Source organism: Odocoileus virginianus, chromosome 16, assembly GCF_023699985.2.
Source record: "Odocoileus virginianus isolate 20LAN1187 ecotype Illinois chromosome 16, Ovbor_1.2, whole genome shotgun sequence".
Taxonomy (NCBI): Eukaryota; Metazoa; Chordata; class Mammalia; order Artiodactyla; family Cervidae; genus Odocoileus; species Odocoileus virginianus.
This window is the reverse complement of record NC_069689.1, coordinates 3,754,299-3,776,625: the sequence shown is the minus strand read 5'-3', so window position 1 is coordinate 3,776,625 and position 22,327 is coordinate 3,754,299. Positions and strand designations below refer to the sequence as shown.

Here is a 22,327-nt window from a genome sequence, read left to right as displayed (position 1 = left end):
CAATCTGCGGTAGAATCACAGATTCTTAACTACTGGACCATCGCGGAAGTTCCTGAAATTTACTTCTGATACCAGTGATTTTGGTGAATTAAGAGCTAACAGTGAGAATTCAATATTTGTACTCGGTTCTCAGAACTTCAGTTATATGCACTAGTAATATTTTTATATGTCTTTATTTGTAGGCAATAAACAAGCAAATTTGCTGTGGTTTTTCAGATTCTAAGTCATGTCTGACCCTTTTTGACCACATGAACTGCATCTTGCCAGGCTCCCCTGTCCTATACTATCTCTCAGAGTTTGCTCAAACTCTTGTCCACTGAGTCAGTGATGCCACACTCCAGGATGTCTGGCTCTAAGTGAGTGAGCGCATCATCATGGTTATCTGGGTCATTAAGGCATTTTTTTGTATAGTTCTCCTGTGTATTCTTGCCACTTTTTCTTAATCTCTTCTGCTTCTGTTAGGTCCTTATCGTTTCTGTCCTTTATCATGCCCATCCTTGCATGAAATAGTCCCTTGATTTCTCCAGTTTTATTGAACAGATCTTTAGTCTTTCCCACTCTATTGTTTCCCTCTATTTCTTTACCTTCTTGAATGGGTAAAGAAGCTGTGGTATATATACACAATGGACTATTACTCAGCCATAAAAAGGAACACATTTGAGTCAGTTCTAATGAGGTGGATGAACCTAGAACCTATTATACAAAGTGAAGTGAGTCAGAAAGAGGAAGATTCTAACACATATATACAGAATCTAGAAAAATGGTACTTAAGAATGTAATTACAGGGCAACAATGGAGAAACAGACATAGAGAATAGACTTATGGACATGGGGAGAGAGGAGGAGAGGGTGAGATGTATGGAAAGAATAACATGAAAACTTACATTACCATATATAAAATAGCCAACAGGAATTTGCTGTATGGCTCAGGAAACTCAAACAGGGGTTCTGTTATCAACCTAGAGGAGTGGGATGGGGAGGGAGATGGGAGGGAGTTTCAAAAGGAAGGGGATGTATGTGTACCTATGGCTGATTCATGTTGACATTTGACAGAAAACAGCAAAATTCTGTAAAGCAATTATCCTTCAATAAAAAATAAATTAATTTAAAAAAAGAGAAGGCCTTCTTATCTCTCCTCGCTATTCTTTGTAAATTTGCATTCAGCTGGAGATATCTTTCTTTCCCTTCTCCTTTGCTTTTTGCTTCTCTTCTTTTCTGTTATTTTTAAGGCCTCCTCAGACAACCATTTTGCCTTCTTGTATTTCTTTTTCTTTGGGATGGTTTTGGTCACTGCCTCTTGTACAATATTAAGAACCTCCATCCATAGTTCTTCAGGCACTTTGTCTTACAGACTGAATCATTTGAATCTATTTGTCACCTCCACTGTATAATCATAAAGGATTTTATTTAGGTCATAGCTAAATGGCCTAGTGGCTTTCCCTACTTTCTTCAATTTAAGACTGAATTTTGCAATAAGTAGCTCATGATCTGAGTCACAGTCATCTCCAGGTCTTGTTTTGCTGACTGTATAGAGCTTCTAAATCTTCAGCTGCATAGAACATAGTTTGATTTCAGTATTTATCACTTGGTGATGTCCATGAGTACAGTCATCTCTTGGGTTGTTGGAAAAGGGTATTTGCTACAACCAGTTTGTTATCTTGACAAAACTCTGTTAGCCTTTAAGGCCAAACTTGCCTGTTACTCTGAGTATCCCTTGACTACCTACTTTTGCACTCAAATCCCCTATAATGAAAGGTATATAACACCTACAAGGTGTTATAGGTCTTCATAGAACTGGTCAGTTTTAGCTTCTTCGGCATCAGTGGTTGGGGCATAGACTTGGATTACTGTGATGTTGAATGGTTAACCTTGGAAACAAACCGAGTTCATTTTGTCATTTTTGAGACTGCACCCAAATACTGCATTTTGGACTCTTTCGTTGACTGTGAGATCTACTCCATTTCTTCTAAGGGATTCTTGCCCACAGTAGTAGATATAATAGTCATCTGAATTAAATTCACCCATTCCCATCCATTTTAGTTCACTGATTCCTAAGATATCGATGTTCACTCTTGCCATCTCCTGCTTGACCATGTCCAATTTACCTTGATTCATGGATCTAACATTCCAGATTCCTATGCAATATTGTTTTTTACAGCATTGGACTTTACTTTAACAACCAAACACATCCATAACTGATGTGGCCCGGCACTTCAGTCTTTCTGGAGCTATTCGTAGTTGCCTTCGACTTTCCCCAGTAGCATATTGGACACCTTCTGACGTAGGGGCTCATCTCCTGATGTCATATCTCTTTGCCTTTCCATACTGTTCATAGGGTTCTTACCCAAGAATACTTGGGTGGTTTTCCATTCCCTCCACCAGAGGACCACATTTTGTCAGAACTTTTCACTATGACCTGTCCGTCTTGTGTGGCACACAGCATGGCTCATAGCTTCATTGAGTTATGCAAGTCCCTTCGCCACGACAAGGCTATGATCCATAAAAAATAAATGGATGCAAATAAATAAAAACATTAAAATCTGATGTCCAAACCACATCCTAGAACAATTTTATCAGCACCTCTGAGGGAGGCACCCAGGCATTAGCATTCACTTGGAGCCCTAGATCTCGATGCATAGCCAGATTAAGAACCAGGGCTTCTTAACCTTGAAAATGATGCCTGGGAATCTTGTTCAAATGCAGACTGTGATTCAGCAGGTTACACTGGGGCCTGGGATCTGCATTTTCCAAAAAAGCTCCCAGGTGCTTCTGATGCTGCCGGTTCTCAGACCACAGGGCTCAGTCATTCAGGAAATCCCTTCAGGCTCAGACGATCTAATGAGCTCATTCCCTACCTTCCAAGGACTGACTGTGAAACCTCACTCTCATGATGGCCCACCGGGTTCTTCCATCCCTCCGAACCTTCCCAGTGAAGTAGGTTATGCCAGGGTGTCCTCAGAGGCCCTGCATCACAGTGGGACAGACACTTGGGTGAAAGGCTGAGTCTCCACCTCCCCCATGGCAGGAACCAGGCCAGGGCCAAGGGGAGGCTCGGCCAGCATTCATTCTCAGGCTGCTGTAACAACGTACTGCCACAGGTGGGCTTCAACAATAGAAATTTGCTGTGCACAGTTCTGCAGATGAGAAGTCCAAAATCAGGTATCGGCAGGGCTGGTTCCTTCCGGGAACTGTGAAGGGAGAAATCTGCTCCAGGTCTCTCTCCGGGGCCAGCAGATGGCTGTCCTCCCTGTGTCTCATCACTTCATCCTTCCTCTGTGTGTGTGTCTGATTCCAATTTTTCCCCTTTTATAAGAACACCAGTCATCCTGGATCAGGGTCCCCCCAATGACCTCATTTTGACTTCAACATATGATTTTAGGGGAACATGATGTGTAACCCACAATAGTCTGTTATATAAGAAGTCAGCCCCAAGTTACAAGATCATTTGAGTTTTCAAGAGGAGCCAGAAGTCTGGATTTATGTGTGAAATCTTCTGATTTTTCAATGTTGGCAATGTCTTTGGTTTTAGAGCAAACTGTGGGGACCTCATGCTCTACATCTGTATGGAGCATCTGTGCCTGGGCTGCTCACCCTCCCTCCCATAGAAACGATGCCCCAGGACAGGCTGCGGCAACCCTCCAACACCTCCCTGCTGCCCTTGCAGTCTGCCTCCCAGCTCTCAGCTTGCCCTGCTCCCCCACCACAGCTACAAGATTCCCTCCTCTTACCCTCCTCTCCCTTCTTTTCCTTCCCTTTGTTTCTCTGCCTTTCAAGCCACCAGATTGTGCTCTTGCAGTTCCCTCTGTCTGAAATGCTCTCCTGGCAAACGAAGTTTTAAGCTTCAGCTCAGGGGGCCATCATTTCTCCAAAGCCTTCCTGGACTGCCCCTGGCACCATCCTCCCTTCCTGATCCTGAACCTCTTAGAACCGCCCCCTGCCCACCTTCTATCATTGTCCCAGCTTCAGAGCACTTATTAGGCTTGCTTGCTGCTCTGTCTTCCCCTTTCCCCTCTATTCTGTGGCACCACGGGAGTTGGGAACCAGCCTCACTCATCAACTCCTAGGAGGTTCAGGCAATCACAGATTCAATTTCTGGCTCTGCCTGGCTTCAGTGACCTGGAACAAGTCACCCAACATCTCAGCCTCAGTTTGAAAATCTATAAAATGGGTATAACAAAACCCACAGCATTATTTTGAGAATTTCAGAACCTGGTACATAACAGGTACTTTAATAAATATTTGATAAATGAGTGAAACAATCATTCTAAGGAGAAGCCCTCGGAGCTCCCACTGGGGCTGATGAAATACTAGGAGTGAGTTTAGATTCTAGTGGCCAACAATTGTTTCATCTTTTGTTTTCACATAGTTTCATCTTTTGAATTTCATAGTAATTCATTTTACATTTTACGGCAGGCGTGGTTGGTATCCTCCCTTTCATTTTACGGAGGAGGAAACTGAGGTTCATAGCGTTGTGTCACTCCATGTTGCACAGCCACTCCATGGAGATCCAGGACTAAAGCCCTGATCGATAGACACACAGATCTACCACACCTGTTTCTCCTGGTCCCAGTTTTAGGCAGAGTTGTTCTCATCAGCAGTCGTGTGGTCAGACATCCCAGGCTGCAGACAGTGCCACAAGCCCAAGACCCCTGGGGCTGGTGGGCCAGGACGAGGGCTCCAGCTTGTTCCACTGCTTGACCTGGGCCCAGGCACCCCTCTCTGGGCCTTTAGGTCCCCATCTGTGCAATAAACCAGCTAGCCCACATGGGTTCACCTCTCAGATCTATCTTAGCTAACTCAGTGACCTTGAACATGGTGCTTCATCTCCTGTGCTTCAGTTCTCTCATCTATAAGTCAGTACCTCTCATAGGACAGTGACAAAAACTGAATGGTCATGAAGCACTTACTACAGTGCCTGGCTCATAGTAAAAGCTCAGTAAATGTTAGCTACTTGTCTTTATTCTGTTGTGGGTCTCCACGATCCCCAGCACCCCTTCAGCCCTGGCGCTGCCTGCTCTCTGACTCCCAGTCCACTGCTCCTTCCACTCCATTAACCTAGAAGAAACCCGCCCAGCAGGGCAGGGGCAGCCCCACCCCCAGTCTTCCCCAGGAATCCAGCTCTTCTTTGTCCTGTTCTGCTGACTCCCAGATCATCCTGGCTGAGCGGCCCCAGCCCCCACTAAGAACGCTGTCCTGAAGACCCCCACTGGGACCCTGTCAGAGTCCCCAGCTTTGGGGGGCTGAACTCTGACCTCCATTCTTCCAGAATGAATTCAGCCTGCCTAAGGGCATGGGGCTAGGCCAGCAGGGCCCCTGGGAGGCTGAGGCTCTGGCATGACTCCAGGCAAAAGTAGCAAAGCTCAGCAGAAATACCCCGACAGGGATGCAGCTCAGTGGCCTGGGAGGAGCTGGCCACAAGGGGTCTGCAAAGGCAAGGGCTGCCAGCCAGGGAACAAAAGGGTCTTGAAGAGAAGGCCCAGGCTCCAGCCCCAGGCCCTGAGAAGTCTACACCAGAGAGGAAAGGCCAGGAATTGGCCATATAGCATAGGCAGCTTCAGGCTGCTGATGATGCCCATTTTTAACCTGGACTCTGGGACCCCTGGATCCTAAAGTGAGGCCATCTGCCTCTGAGGGAGAGAGACCCGTTTCCTACTGGAGCTGTAAGGGGCTCAGGGCGCTGCTTGGCTCCAGCCCTTTGCCTCTGCTGTTTCTGCTGTCCTTCCCCCTTTATCTACCTGTTGAAATCCTCTTCACCCTTCAGAGCCCTGCTTCAGCTTAATGCCACCTTCTCTGGGAAGTTCAGATGCCCTAGAAGTGAGATGTCCTCACCTGGGCTCCCAAAGTGCCTCCCCTCCCTGCTTCAGAGCACTTACCACATTGTCTCAAACTTTCTTGGGTGCTTTTATCTTCCCTACCAGACTGTGAGCTCTGGAACGTCTCTTCACCTCTGAAGCCTGTGCCTGGTCCACAGTACTCTCTCCAAAGAGGCTGAGTGAATGAATCTACCGATGGGTCTTATGTTCCAAAAGAGTCTTTTTGCTCTAGAGATTCAAAGATCAAAACAAAAAGAGGACCCTGACTGTAAACACATGTGTGTGAACATGCAACATTTACACAGGGCACCCTGGGAATTTGCTGGAATCCCATAAATAAAAAATTGACCAGCAGGGTGTAGCTGTGCTCAGCCAAGAAGTCACCTTTGTCTACCTGCCAGTGCCAGCTGAATCTCCTTGGACTAAGGAGTAAGGAGCCAGAGTTTGACCCCCTTTCTTGGCCACCCAGGCAGGGCACTGCTCCCTTCCCAGACCATTTGTCACCAGAATTCCATTTGGAATTCCAGGCCTCTGTCCGCCAGCCTCCTACTCCCCCAGCAGAGATGCACTCTGAAGCCTGAAATTCAAATGTTGTGATTCATCTTAACGCAGACCTTCATCTCTTGCGAGGCTGTCTCTCTATTCCAGAGCCCCTACACTATGGCAAACCGAATTCTTCATCCTAGAGGCCTTCCCAAATGCTCCTTTCTGTTGCTTTAATGGAATTCCACTACCTAACAGTTTCATCTGCACATCCTCATGAACCTCAAAACTTTTATACCATCCAAGGTGGAGGTCAACATCCTTCCCATGAAAATCATCTACCACAGTCTGGGTTGAGGCTCTCACCTTCCACGCCACCTCTAAGCTAAAAACCCCATACAGATATATCCTTCTTCAGCCACCTGACCCTACTGATTTACCTTTCTAAATATTTCTCAATTTGCTCCCTTCTCAGGCTTGAGCTCTCTTTATCTCCTGCCTGGACGGTTATAGTAAACTCCTCATTGGCTTCCAAGCATTAGCTCTCAATCTCCTTCGACTCATCCTCCATAGAGGTCACCAGTGGGATCTGTTTAAAATGCAATCTGACCAAGTCACTTTTTCCTTAAAAACCTTCCATGGCTCCCATTGCTTTCAGAGGAATTGATCACAGTGGGTTTAGCACCACACCAGTCCTGCAGGATATTTCATAGACATAAGATTCAGGAAATGCTGTACATAGTGCCCCTCTTTAAGATTCGTAACATACATTAGCATCTTGCAGATGGCTTCAGGCCTTCCCTGATGGCTAAGAATCCACCTGCCAATGCAGGGAACAAAGGTTCAATCCCTGTTCTGGGAAGATTCCACATGCCATGGAGCAACCAAGCCTGTGCACCACAGCTACTGAAGCCCTTGTGCCCTAGAGCCCAGGCTTTGCAATAAGAGAGTAGCCCCCACTCACCACAGCTAGGGAAAGGCCCCAAGCAGCAACGAACACTCACTACAGCCAAAAATAAATACATAAAAATTTAAAAGATGGCTTCATCATCCTAAACTCCAGCATCTTGCTCTCTGACCAGGCCCACCTTCTTGCTATCCCCCAGTCCACATGTTCTTCAGCTTCACAGGACATCCAGAACTCAGGCCCTTCCATTTCTCTCTACCCTAGTTCTGTCAGACATCATTGGAACCCTGCCTCATGCCCAGCATCACTTCTGTGCAGCCTGAGTCACCTCTCCCATTTTCAGAAGGGGCTCTTCTAAGTTTGTGGAAGATCATCTCCTTCATCTCCTACTTATGGGGCGAGGAGAGAACTTAGGAACTCCCTTCATGTCTGGCTCCCTTTCCTCCTGCCTCCCCCTGAAGCCAGACATCTCCACCTACATTCTGCATCTCGTCCTCTCTCCCCTTTACCACCTGTATCCATCTTCTTTCTCCTGTATCTTCTACCTTTGCTTTAGTCTCTACTTTCAGCCTATATATATATAAAACTCTTCCGTCCAACATGCAAATGAACCCCACCCCCAGTAGTCCTTTGAATGCCACCTCCTCTCATAACTGCTAATCCCTCTCTCCCCTCCCCCGTATAGCCTTGCTTTTCTAAAGAAGAGTCTACCTTCTTCACTTCCATTTCACTTTCCATTCCCAACTCAACCCACTGCAGCCTTTCAGATTCCACCACCTTCTGAAACTGCCCTGGCCGCAGTTGCCTAGAGTTCACCCATTCACTGCCTTGCCTTCACGATCCTCCCTGGAGCAGCTGACACTGATGGCCCATCCTTTCTTTTGTACACGGCTGTGTCCTAGCTGGTAGGACATGAGCCCCTGCTTTTCCTCCCCCTTCCTTGGACTCTGCCCTGCTCACCTGCCCCCTACATGCTGAGAGTCTCCAAGCTCCACTTTGGTCGTCTGCTCTTCTCTATGTGTGCCCTGTTCCTGGGCATCTCATCCACACTCATGTCTTCAACTGCCCCCCAGCATGCAACCACCCACACACACCCTGTCCTCATCTCAGACCTCTCTCTGGAACTCTAGGACCACATTGCCCACTGTCTCCTGGGTCCTGGGCGCCCCAGACAACTCACAGCCAACACATCCTGAGAAGGACCCATCTCCTGCTTCTGTGCTCCCCCAGCAGCAAATGAGACCATCAAGTGCACAACCCAGACACTAGGGTCACCCTGGTCCCTTCCTTCCACTTCTCCTTCCGCTGCCAGGCATAGCTGGTCATACAGTATGGCAGAGCCAATCTGACTGTACAGAGGAGAAACCTTGTCAAACACAGTTCCAGGGGCCCTACCCTGACTTACTGAATCCAAAGCTCCCAGGCTGGGCCTGGGAATCTGAGTTCCTAGCAAGCCCCTCCAGCCTGCTGGGATGCCTAGCTCAAGTCCCAGACTGGCATTGAGGAACCACTCTTCTCTGATTTGTCCCCTGCCAGTCTCCACTGCCAACAGCACCTCTGCTTGCCCCATCTGATCCATCTTCCACACTGAAGCTAAAATGCCGTAGGACTATGGCTCACCTCTCCTAAAACCCTTCTAGATGCGCCCCCCACCCAGGAGCCCTGCTTCATAGCCATGTGCACTGAGTGGAGTGACTTCTGCTCACCACCTGTGTCACCTCCAGCCTCACTCCCCTCTTCTCAGATGATGCACTCCAGCTGCCCCAAAGGATAATTAGTCCCCAAACCCACAGCCCTGTTCTATAGCTCCTGGCTTTGCACACGTTGCTCTTTCTAATCAGACCTCCTCACTCCCTCAGCCCCTCTGGACTGACTCTTAGGGCTCAACAGAAGCTGGGCTAAAAACCCGCCCCTTAGGCACTGTTAGCCCACATGGGGACTACAGATTTCCTAGGATTCCCGCCCCCGCCTCCACCCCAGGTAAATAGTGGGCCCTCAAGACAGAGCCTGGACTTTGATTGCTCACCATCTCCAGAGCTGAACCCAGCAAGATTAGTGGATGGAAGGGTAAAATAAGAGAAGGAATGGGAGAGAGCAGAGAGGCCCAGAGGAGTCAGGGTGATTCTGCCCGTCTGTCCTTCGGCCCAGGCCACCAACTGACCTCTCCTTAGCAGGGACTCTGCTTTGGATCCTGAGGCTGAGTTCTCAGAAATACCACTCTCGTGGGGTTTGAGCTGCCCCCCAGGCTCTGACATTCCCCTAGTAGCCAGATCGGAGAGGGAGCTGCATTCCCCCCTCTCCACGTGCCCTCTGATAAGGTTTGGGGCATCTAAGAAGTCTTAGCTCCTTCTATCTGCCCTGGCCACCTCTGAACTTCATTAACAAGGACAGTGGGTTCACAGGACCCCAGGACCAACCTGCACTCTGAACTTGCAGTCCCCTCCTCTTCCTGGACCTTCTCCCACCCTTGCTCAGTGCCTGGGCAATGCACCACGCCTTCCCCATTCTCTTTTCCTTTTCCTCTCTTTGCTCTTTCAGTGCCTTTGCTACAATACCTGCCAGTCACTTCAAGGTTTTCCCTGTGACTTTGACTCCCAACTTTACTGCCCTCCACTGTCCTGCTTCAACCCCTCCCCAGCCTGGTCTGAAGATGGCAGAGGCCATGTTGGGGAGGAGAGCTGGATGGGGACAGAGGTCTGCGTTAGTTGGATGGCACCCCCACTTTGCCCCCTCACTGTGCAGACACCAGACCCTCCATTAAGTGGGCTTGATTCTGTGGCAGCCCTAGCCTCTGCCTCCCACACTCAGGATCAGGCACATAATTTGTGGATCTGGTGCAACATGAAAATACAGGACCCCTTGCCCAAAAGCGGTTAATAATTTCAAGATGGCAGTAGGAGAGCACTGAACCAAACACCAGGCCCTCCTAAATGCATGGCTCTGTGTGACTACACAGGTCTCACGTCCATGAAGCTGGCCCTGCCCACACCCTTTCCCAGCTGGGGACAGCCCCTCTCCCCTCTCCTGTCCTCAGCTGTTTTCTAGGGCAGCTCCTCAGGGCCTGAGAGCAGGACCCCAGCCCAGGCACCCACAGAGGCCAGAGCCCTGTTCAGCAGGCACTTAATTCCTGCAGTCCCTCTGGCAATCTTCGCCCCCACACTACCTCTGGGCTGCAGGGTACATACACCCTCCTCAGATCAATGCCTATTGACTGAGCCCCACCTGGCTAAGCCTGTGGAAGAGAGCACAAGTTGACAAAGGCTCAAGCACTGCCCTCCAGGAGTTCAGTTTAACAGCAGGATTAAAACTTAAACAAGAGCAGGACCAAACACAGAATTCAGCGGGTTCAGAGAAAAATCATCATATTTGATTAGGAGGCTGAATTTCAAAAGAGATGGAATAAAGGTGGACTTCCATGAGTGGGCAAGATTTTATTTACCCAAGGAGGAAAAGGGCTTTCCCCGAAGGTTGCACAGCAGGCACATTAGAGGTGGAAAGATGCCTGGCAGGTCCCAGAATCCTGGGTTGTGCAGTTTGCCGAGGCATATTGATGGCAGAAGAGTGGGAAGAGACTGGAAGGGAATTTTAGGGTCTGCGTGCAAAGCTCTAAGAGCTGTGGTGAAGTGTTTGTACTTTGGTAGCGGAGGCACTGAGGGGACGTTAGGTTTGGGCCGTATTTCGGATCAAAGGGAGAAAAGAGGAGACTTCCTCCACTTGGCCCTCCCAGCCTGCCGGCAAGTCCAAAGTCTCACCTTTCTGCAGAACAGGCCGCTGATATCCAGGGTTCTGGAGCTTATACAGTCCACCCTTCTCTGAGCTACCCACAAGGGTGCAGCCTGGGCTCCCTCCCGCCGTACCACCGCGGAGGACCCGCAATCTCGCGTGATCCTGGGTTCCCCGCAGCAGTGCGGGCGGTGTTGGAGAGGTTTGAGGCTCTTCCTCCACTTCCTTCTGTGGTCCTGCTCGTGTTGGTGGTGGAGGAGGAGCGGAAGTTAGGTGGGTCGGTGGTGGTGGCGGAATAGGAACCAGGACTGGGAGTGGAGGCGACCTACTGGGAGCATCCAGAAGGCATGCCTGGGAATGGGGACAGGGTGGCTCTCATCCCCTGGTGGACCTACTACCCACTTATTTTATCTTTATATTATGTATATTCTCAAACATATACAAAAGTAGAGAGAGTGGTATAGTGATTTCGCCAAGCCCCAACGCCGAGCTTCAACAATTTTCTCCTCTTGGCCAATTTTGTTACATCAAACCCTCTCCCACCACCCACTTTAAAGAAGGATGTGGGTGGCCTGGGGGTGGCAGAGGCGCCCCCCACCCAGAGTTGTAGGAGAGCTGGTACCAAGCTTGCACCCCTGGCGAATGGACCGCCAAGAGGCAGAGCGCGGGCACAGTCGGGCTGGGAGAGGGGCTCACGCTGGGTAGAGGCCGCGGGGGGCGGGGGCGGGGCTAGCGGGGCGGGGCTTGGAGCGGCGAGGGGGTTGGGGGCGCTCTCCCGGTGACTCAAGGAGCGTGGGGCTGGGCGCAGAGCTGCAGTCTCCGCCTTTGCAGTTTGGAGTGTGCCCGCTGCGCCGCAGCTGTCCGTGCCTGCCGCCGCCTTCCCGCCGCCGCCACCGCTGCCACCATGCCCAACTTCGCCGGCACCTGGAAGATGCGCAGCAGCGAGAATTTCGACGAGCTGCTCAAGGCGCTGGGTAAGCTGGCCCGGTCAGCGCGCCCCGACGGAGAGTAGCGGCCGGAGGCGCCCCGGGGCCCGCGGGGAGTCGGCTTTAGGGACCAACACTAGGCAGGAGGGAGTCCTGGGTGCCTTAGATCGGGGCGAATTCCAAGGAGCATCCCATCTAGAAGTGGCGAGGAGAGCCCGGGATCCACTCATCCAGCGAACGTTTGCTGGATCCTTGGCGCTTTCCCCGACGGCTCAGCCTTTATCTCGCGCTGGATCATCGCGAGGAGAGCTTATTACTGAAATCCTGGGAGGGTCAGGGACTTTAAATCTGGGGACTCATTTTGAGACCAGGCCCTACCACGTGCTACCGAGGGAAAGCCATTTACCGTCTCTGAGCCTCAGTTTCGCATCTTGAAAATCAGGGCGAGAGCCGGGGGAGGAATGGTTTAGTTGTAAGTCCCCCTTCTATAGTCAGAGGGTTTGGGAAATGCCGGGCCAGTTCTGGGACTGTGGGCGGGTGGCGAGACCCCGTGACCCGAACCCGGGTCGCCCTCGTTCTTCCCGGGGCAGGTGTGAACGCCATGCTGAGGAAAGTGGCCGTGGCGGCTGCGTCCAAGCCGCACGTGGAGATCCGCCAGGACGGGGATCAGTTCTACATCAAGACGTCCACCACGGTGCGCACGACCGAGATCAACTTCAAGGTCGGAGAAGGCTTTGAGGAGGAGACCGTGGACGGACGCAAGTGCAGGGTGAGGTCCCAGAGTCTGGGCAGCGTTCCCAGATCCCTGCTCCCTACCCAGGAACCGCTGCAGCCAGACGAGACCCCCGTCTCCTTTTGCAGCCTGTGGCGCGCCTTCCTTGCAGGGCGTGTGCACCGGCTGTTTGCCCAGAGGATCTATGCAACGCGTTGCCCTGGGCTCGGGAGAAAGTCCCACCCCAGCCCCTCCCAACCTCATCCCTAAATTGCCTCCTGGGGTGCTAACAGCCGCGCTTAAAGCGCGGGCTTTGGGGTTACACCGCGTTCTCTGCAGGGGTTTCTGCGGCATTTTGCAGCGATCCTCGCGCGAGCGCAGGCGGCTGGGGAGGAGGAGGTGGCTGGGCCGGGTTGCCCGGCCGTGCGGCTGCCACGTTTCCTGTCGCAGGTGGAGCCGCAGCTCTTGGCGTCCAGCCCTCCCAGGTCCCTGGGCCCTTGGGAATGCTCTGGATCCAGTTTCAGCAGTCTGGATGGCCCCGGTACCTCTCCTGCCCGCCCTCAGTTAGGTTCCTTAAAGGAAAAGACGAAATCTTTCCAAAAGCAACGCAGATTCTGCCCGGAAAATGGACTGAGTGCCCTCTTTTAGTCCTCAGGGGCAAGAATTCTGTTTCCATTTATCGGCCCCTGGGATGAATCGGTGGACTGAAGCAAGGGGTTGTAAATTCCTTTTTTAGATGGGCAAAGTCCCATTGGTTGGTCTCTAGAATAGAATGGAAGGTTGGCTACCCATGTATTTTGAGGACAGATGGAAAAATCGCTGATGCTACCACTTATTTAAAAAGTGACAAAATGTCTCGCTCCTCTCCCCCAAGGTTTGAAAAAAGAAAAACTCATAGCATTCCAGAGAGTGAGAAATTGTTTTTCACCTTTCTGGAGCCCTGCCTGTCTGATCTAGAGTGAGACTCTCTGGGCACCGGATTTGGGAGGACATAGAAACACAGCCCCCCAGAAGCACCCTGGCCCATGAAGCAATATTTGACCCCCAGAGTTGGCACAACCTGAAAATGATATCTGGGCTTGGAGCTGGCCAGATCCAAGCCTTCAGCCACTGCTCTGTTTGCAAAAACAAAAGAGCAGGACATCTCTTCAGCGTAAGACGGAAGGTCTGGGAGTCTAAGGTAAAAGGCCTGGCAACAGGCAGGACTCAGTTTGGGTACATCCAACAGTGAGTACTGCTGGAGACAGTAATTCTGATCAGAAATCAAAGGTTCACAGGACAGCCTGGGGAGCGGGGCTTTATCCATCCCCACGATGCCTAGTGAGCGTGTCCCATGTGTTAGTTAAAAAGTCAATATGTGCACATTCAGTACAGCCGCCTCACCCCGAAGTACAGCATTTTGCTTCGTGCAGACACCGGGGAAAACTACAGGGGAATCCCTTCTTTGCCTCCTACCTCCGACAGCTTGAAGACCCTTCAGATCTTTAAAAAAAAATTTTTTTTTCTAGAGAGATGTAACCTGGGAAGTGGCAGTGTTTTTATTCTCAGAGTCAGAGAAACTCAGGATTATCAGAGTAGGCTGTGTACTGCATCTGCTGAGTGCAAACAGAAAGAAAGGCATTATCCCCAAATCCGTGCAAGGAACAGCTCCTGATTTGCTGACTAGATGTGGTCACAAACATGGTGTCAGCCATTCTAAAATTTTGTATTTCTGTTGTGAAGCTTTTTGCCCTGAACAACCAAATTGCTTGAAGGGGGAGTCCATTTTGACAAATGAATCATTGTATGATCTCAATTTTATTCCTGAAGATGTAAGGCATGCCTGAGGCTTTGCTGCTTGTGTGTGTGTGTGTGTGTGTGTGTGTGTGTGTGTGTGTGTGTGTGTGTGTGTAATATAAGGTGTATTTATACTCCCATAAAATCTGTGGTCAGCCCTCTGAATTTGGGCTTGATAAGGCACAGCAGAGAAGGTTCTGTGGCTGCTGACAGGGACCATGTGTTGCTTCTCTGCACAGCAATTATTCTCCCGTGCTCATTGTTGTCTCTGCTCCCCGCTGCCAAGACTGTAATTAATGTCACTAATGGTTTTCCTGCCCGCAGAGCTTACCCACTTGGGAGAATGAGAACAAGATCCACTGCACACAAACTCTCCTGGAGGGGGACGGCCCCAAAACTTACTGGACCCGTGAGCTGGCCAACGACGAACTCATCCTGGTGAGTGAGACCGCCCCCCCAAGCCTAAAAGGAGCTCGAAGGTTTCCAGATGCTGCCCGCAGCGGGGCCCACCAACATTGTCCTCACTCGCCCATTCAGGGAGAGACACTCTATGCCCTGGCTTAAAATGTGAGCAGAAAAGCTCAAGATGACAGTTTAGGCCAGAGGAAATCACTGTTAGATGGTTGGCAGGAGAGCGGAGTGGCTCAAGGGGCAGAGCAGAGGCTAGAGACATGCTGCGCTGCCGGCCACTATCCAAACCCACACATCCCAGCGGTGACCTGCTGACTTGCTTAAGCCAACCTCCCCTCCAGCTGGGCTCAGCGTGCGTGGGCTCTGCGAGGCCCCAGAGTTCACCCTAGGGAAGGGGTTTTCCTCACCTTACCATTCTCCACTTTGCTCTCTAGGAAAGATTTCAGAAATTTCAGTATGCCTGCAAGGGAAGTCTTTTTACCTCCCCCCGACCCCGACCCCCACCCCGGACTTCCAGACTCCAAAGGCTTTCCGGGAGACAGACAAGAAATGCTAATTTAAGACAGTCTGAGGGTTAACTGGAGAGGGTAATCAGGGAATCAGATTGAAGTATTTTAAACATCCCTGGCCATGCAAAATATACCTGCTGAGGCCAAGTTAGAAACCTCTGTAGTTAAATCACACACCTCCTTCCCCTTTATTTGGGGGAGCATAGGAAGGGGGGGGCGGGCAGGGATGAAGGACAGCTCCCTTATGCTCCCTTTGTGTTTCAGAACAGACCAAGCTTTCCTGACAACAGCCTTCCCTGCCTGCCTCTTCACTCCCTGCAACCACTCCCACCCCAGAAAATGGGAAAACTGTTGTGGGTAACCAGGAAATGATATCCTTTGTTCTCCGTCAGGCCTGTTGTTAACATCTCCCCTCTAAGACTGCCTGCTTGCCCCATCTTAATGAGCGTCACCCTGAAATGTTGGGAAAGGAGGTGGCAAGGAATGCTAGGACAGGACTCATTGTGTGACCCAGGCCTGACCCTTCCCTCCCCAAGCTGTAAAATGAGGGTTTGGACTAAAGCCTGGTTCCCCCCCCCCCCCCCAATCCAGGTCCCTCTCAGCCCTGAAATTACATGTTTATTCTGTAGGAAGACCCTCAATTGAGCTGTTTCTGTTACTCCAGTGGAGGCCACTTGATCTCACTCTTGCTTCTTGTCCTTCCCTGAGATGATTTCCCAGATTTCCTCCTTTCACAGAGAAAGAACTGGCTTCATTTGCAACCTGGTTAATGTTGTTTCCAGGGCAGGAATACATTGATGGGGTTGGGGGAGCAATTCGAGGCCAAGAGATGGAAATTTAAGAGAAAAAGGGACATATTTATTGGGACCAGGGATAGCAAAGAGGGAGATGATTTTTAGAGTTCTTGAGGGTTAAGTAGGCTCGGTATGCTTGGTGAGAAAGTGTGATTTTATTAATCTCTGTAGTATCTGAGCAGCCCGCACACTGGCTCAATTCTTTTAGGAGATTTCCCCCACTTCCAGCTCCCCCACTGCATCTCCACCCGTGCCTCTCTCCCTGGCTCAGCAGACATATACATACATACATACGAGCCTCAAAGGGAACATTAATTCTTGGCATTTGGGATCTAAAATATGGGCTTTTGTTCCAAGGGTTATTATCATTAATAAATCCAAATGTAGGGAGATGCCGTCTCTATAAACAAGAGGCAATTTATTCTAGTTAACTTGAAATAAGCTCTCCCAGCAGCCCCGGGCTGTAACTTGCCTTCTTTTGAAAACTGAGTAAAGTCCCTTAGACCACTCTGGAACACTGTATGGAGAGTTTCTTTCAGGAACCTCTCAGAATAGTTTGCAGGCTGAGAAGGACATTTCGAAAGCAATTGGAAATGTAGCCATTTCTTCTTGTTTCATGAGGCCATTTGATGCCTGGGTGAGGTGTCGATCATTCCAGCACAGGTAAAGAGTCCAATCCCCAAACTTTGGCCTGCCGTGGGATACTCTGTGACCATAGAGCTGGAAGAGTCTTGGAAAACAGACATGGCTCTGAGAGGTCTGGACATTTGGGAGGTGAATTTCTATGGGAACCCCTGCCTCACCCTCCCCCAGCACCCAGCATCATCTGCTAATTCCTCACTAATGAGGAGAGGGAGGAAGACCGAGAAGGTGTCCAGAGGAGGTAGAGCTGTGCCGGTATGATCAGCAGTTCCCTATTTAGGCTGGCGATGAGCATTTGATTCCTTCATAATCACTAATGACTAGTATTTCCCTGAAACACACGTTAGAATAATGTCCCAACTCATGTTCTCTGAGAGCATCTCATGACCAACTGAGTGACCCAGGGGAAGATACAAGTTTGTTCAAGCTCGTGCATGCATGTGTGCTAAGTCGCTTCAGTCGTGTCCGACCCTTTGTGACCCCATAGACTGTGTAGCCTGCCAGGCTCCTCTGTCCATGAGATTCTCCAGGCAAGAATACTGGAGTGGGTTGCCATGCCCTCCTCCAAGGCATCTTCTCTACCCAAGAATGGAACCCATGTCTCCAGTGGATCCTGCATTGCAGGGGGATTTTTTTTTTTTTACCACTGAGCCCATTCACGCTCTTAGTTCAGGGTTTTTAACCTAAGGTGCTTTTGACAATTTGAAAGATAGGGACTCTCCCACAGAAAAATGTATGTCTGCAAACAAACATACCTACGTCAGTCGACAGACTGGAGACATCCTGTTTGTTTGTCTTAAATTTTTTTTTTTAATATACATATGGCTTTTTCTGTCCCAGTTATCTGTGAGAGACCCAGGGGAGCAGGCCTGTGAGTAATTGCCAGTTTTTGGAAGAGTTGAGACAGCATACTTACAGGGATGTATTTTCAGAGGCCAGAAGAAAATGGTCCTCCTCCATTCGTGGAATGATTTGTACCCTCTCCACAGCAAACAAACAAACAGTCATAAAACTGTAGCTGAAAGGACTGTGGGATCATCTTGTTCAGTTGCACTCCTGCCCTCAACTTCCTCCTGCTCCATCTCCAAATGGTCCAAGAGACCAGAGCAGTGCCCCAGCTCACCCGGCTGTGAGTTGCAGGCCTAGGGCTGGAGGCCTATGCCAAGCTCTTGCAGCCAAGACCACGTTTCTAGCTCACAGGTTCCTTGAGTATTACTGACACAACATCTCAGGTGTCAGGATGGACAGCCGCTTCCTAGAAGGCTGCACCCTTTCCAAGGATATCCCACCTGACTGTTCATTACTGGATCCCAGGGCTCAGTGGCCCGGGCCCATTGTCCTCTTGAAATCACTTGAAAAGAGACAGAACCACTTCAGAAATGTCCAGTATGACATACCACCACCCCCACTTCAGTTTAATTTAAAAAACCAAAGCCAGGAAACTTGCATTTTTTATGTCAGCACTCCCAGGTTCCAGAAGCAAAGGAAAACTGCACACAATATAATTCTATACCCTAGCTGCCTCTCTGCCAGTGCAGAGCTCAAGGGAGGGGAAAAAAAATCCTTAGCGCTGAGCATGAACACACAGCACAGGAAATTGAATGTCTGTTACAAAGAGTTTTTAACAGGGCAGTAAGTGGCCTTATTAGCGATATGCTTTAAACATTTTTGCACAGGCATCTGCACTGATTGGTTTTCCTTCCCTGCAGACGTTCGGCGCCGATGACGTGGTCTGCACGAGGATTTATGTTCGAGAATGAAGGCGGCCAGCTTGCTCCAGCTTTGGGGGTGGGATGCATGTTCCCCCAAGGAATGTCATAGTTCTGAGCCGCCAGCGGACCTCCTCTTCCCCGGTATTAACGTTAGGTGATCCCGATGTCCCCCCGGTAATGCTGTAGTGTTTTCCCCAAGGCTCTGTGCCTCTGTGTCCCTGGCGCTCCATAGTCTGGCATCTGTATGGTTTCATCAGTCATTAAACTGGGTGTACACACCTCAAGGCTTTCTCCTTCTTTGCACTGCCTCTTTAGTTTCCACAAAGGTCTTGGTGATCCTGCTGACCCGAGCCCTGCACTGGTCTGCGTAGGGCCTTTCGGCTTCTACCTGTTGCCCTGGTGCAGAGCTTGGCATATATGGCAAGGGTGGCGACTGGGCTCCCTCTGAAAGGATTCACAACGCAGACCCAGGTGTACTTAGACCTCACTATGCTGGTGTTTTCATTGAATTAGTTGATACTTTGCTGGTTCCCAGCAGGAAAGGGAGGGCACATTTGAAAGGGTTAATTGAGGCGTGCTCAGAATGAAGGGACTATTTACACAGGCCTTTACATGGACGGGGTGAAGAGAACCAACAAAGGATGGTGAGGTACTCAGAGGCCAGCAGTAGGGAGCTGGTATACTCCCCTAGAGAGACGGACAGAGGGGTCATCAGACCACAAGAGCTATAGCCTGGAAGAGAGACCACTACGTACAAGAGTTGTGGAGCCCACAGAAGAATGTGGTCACTGCCAAAGCCCCAGTATGTGGGCAGAGGGGGGTTCAGAGGGTGGGGGAGAGTCTCTGGCTTGGAACAAGGGGGTTAAATATACTGACCACCCAACTTTCAATCTCTGATCTTATTCTGTTCACTGGCCAAACCCATCTGGAATCTAGGGGGCAAAAGAGTGGGCAGGTGGGGGGAGGAGGGTACTGCCCACAATAGTTACCCTCCTAGGACATAGCCAAGAGGAGAATGGATCCCAACATGCAAAAGGACAATAATCCACAGTCACCAACTCTAACATTCGAAAAATCAGGAGAATTCATATGAAAATCTGCATTTCTGTTTCCTTAGAAAAATTGGGAAAATCTGGCATCTCTTAGAGGGCAACAGTTGGCTTAGCAACTTTCTCCCTTTTTAAGTGGAACTTACACTCTCTGCCTTCCCATGGGCCCCACCGTTGCCCTTGCCCTCATTTGCATTGCTTGCCCGGCTTCTTGGGCGTCTCTCCCTGCCATCCTAGGCACAGGGATTCTTGGCAGAGCCAGGCCAGAGTTGGCTGGGTGGGCATGGGTGAGGCCCAATTTAGATGACCGGTTTAAGGTGACCCTAAAGAGCTCACCCTGGGTGGCTCAGATGGGAAAGAATCTGCCTGCAATGCAGGAGACCCTGGGTTTGATCCCTGGTTGGGGAAGATCCCCTGGAGAAGGAAATGACAACCCACTCCAGTATTCTTGCCTGGAGAATTCCATGGACAGAGGAGCCTGATGGGTTACAGTCCACAGGATTGCAAAGAGTGGGACATGACTGAGCGACTAATACTTTCACTTTCAAAGAGTTCACACCCTGATGGGCAGACCCCTAAGGCCCAGGTGCCACCACCTGTGTGTAAACGAGGACACCTTTACCTGATTTATCACACCTCTGCAGTCCAGAACACTACTTTGCTGATGAGAACTTCGGCTCTTTCTCAAAGATTCTACTACCTACATCTAGGAGGAGTTGCCTTATGGTTTCTTGGAGGAAGGGGGCTGGAGTGGCACCTCTAAGGAAGGGGAGAACCAGGACTGTCTGGAGCACCACTGTTTACTTAAGACTCAGATGCTATAGCCTGTTTCTCTTGAATCCTTTTCTTCTTCAGTTTCCAGAGAAAAAGGAACAGTGTTTCTCACCCCTCTTTGAACACTGCTCACGAGACATTAGCATGGGACCCAATATGGGAGTTGCTGCTATAATTTTCAACCTTTAAATATTTGTGTGTACACACATTGGTGGCTCAGATGGTAAAGAAACTGCCTACAATGTGGGAGACCCAGCTGCCATCCCTGGGTCGGGAAGATCCCCTGGAGGAGGGCATGGCAACCCACTCCAGTATTCTTCCCTGGAGAATTCCACAGACAGAGGAGCCTGGTGGGCTACAGTCCATGGGGTCACAAAGAGTTGGACATGACCGAGCAACTCACAGACACATTACATATGATATATAATTTACACATACATGTAGGATGAACACCTACATAAAATACCACTGTCATCAGAAAAACCTCACTATGATGCTGTTCTAAACACGTCACTCCTCTGCTCAGCAAACCCATGGTCTGCGACAGAAAGGTCAAACTCTCTGGCACCCTCCATGTCTTGGTCTCACCAGGTAAAGCAAAGAATGAGGGCTTTGGTGTCTGTCACACCTGGCTTCAACTCCTGGCCACACCTTTGGTTTGCAAGTACTAGAAACCCAACCCCAACCAGCCCCAGCATAAAGGAACATACTCTGTGACAACACAGCTGAACCTTGAAAACGTTATGCTAAGTGCAAGAAGCCAGTAACAAAGGACCTCAGAGCGTGTGGTTCCATTTCTATGAAATGTCCAGAACACATAAATCCATACAGACACAGGGCGGATTGGTGGTTGCCTAAGGCTGGACATAATGGGAGGAAATGGGAGTAAAAAGTTTCTCTGGGGTGGAGGGGCCGGTGGTAATGAAAATGTTCTAAGATTGATGTGGTGATAGTTGCACAACTCTACAAACACACCAAAAAAACCACTGAATTACGCATTTTAAATGGATGAATTATATATGAATTATCTTAATAAAGCTATTGCTTGCTTTATTTTTAAGGAAGCGCTGACCTGGTTGTGAAGAATGCTGGGGAAACTCTCAGTATTCAAGCAAATGCTTCAGGAGCTGGGCCTTAGGCCCGAGAATCTGAGGCAAACCCCTCTACCCCTCCATCTCTGACTCCATTTTGACTTCTTTATTGAACAGATTCAGGTCATATGACCACCCCTGGACCAATCACAATTGAGGGAAACACAGTACAATGATTGGACAGGCCTAAGACATGTGACCTCTCCTAGGCTAGTGGGCGGAACATTTTAGAAAAGGAAGAATAGGGGGGAAAGAACTGGGTGGGAAGGAACTGATTAAGCCATCCTCCATGCTGGCTAGCAAACCTTTCACAAATTATTTAGTCCCTTGCTATGTAAAATGAGGACAATAAAATCCATTTGGTCTGGTTGGTGTGGAGATTAGTGGAATTAAGTTTTGTAAAGTACTAAAAGCTTTATATTTATCTTCCCTGGTGGCTTCTGGTAGAGAATCTGCCTGCTAATACAGGAGACATGGGAGACACAGGTTCCATCCCTGGGTGGAGATGATCCTCTGGAAAAGGAGATGGCAACCCTCTCCAGTATTCTTGCCTGAAAAACCCCAATGGACAGAGAAGCCTGACCAGCTACAGTCCATGGGGTCACAATGTCAGACACAACTCAGCGACTGAACAACAAAAGAGCTTTAGAGATTTCTACACAATCCTGCCCTGTAGCCACATGGTTCAGACCCTGATTCCACTCCTCTGAGTCTCTCAGATCTTTTATATTTTCAAGGCCTGCATTCACCTCCTCTAGGGCATCTTCTCTCTATGTCTCTTGCGCCCACATCAGGTTCACAATTACAGCCTGCCTTGTGCTTGAAGGACTTCTATTGTGGTCCTGTGTTGTCATTCCACATCTCCTAGGTTTCTGACATTTTCTGCCAACCAGCCTGTGTGGTCCCTGAGGCCAGGAATGGCTGCTTAACCATCTCTGCCTCCTCCCCCACCACCCCCTACTACCCCACCACAGGGCTTGGCAAATGGGGAGAACTCTGTAAACAT

At 49.7% G+C, this 22,327-nt stretch overlaps 1 protein-coding gene across 1 annotated transcript; it reads left to right on the top strand.

Moving 5' to 3' along the window:
* Positions 1-11,707: 11,707 nt before the first annotated feature.
* Positions 11,708-18,691, top strand: CRABP1 (cellular retinoic acid binding protein 1). The gene is made up of 4 exons (XM_020883870.2): positions 11,708-11,899; positions 12,442-12,620; positions 14,664-14,777; positions 18,405-18,691. Exons 1-4 carry the CDS (start codon positions 11,830-11,832, stop codon positions 18,453-18,455), a joined length of 414 nt encoding a protein of 137 aa, XP_020739529.1. The 5' UTR covers positions 11,708-11,829; the 3' UTR covers positions 18,456-18,691.
* Positions 18,692-22,327: the final 3,636 nt, after the last annotated feature.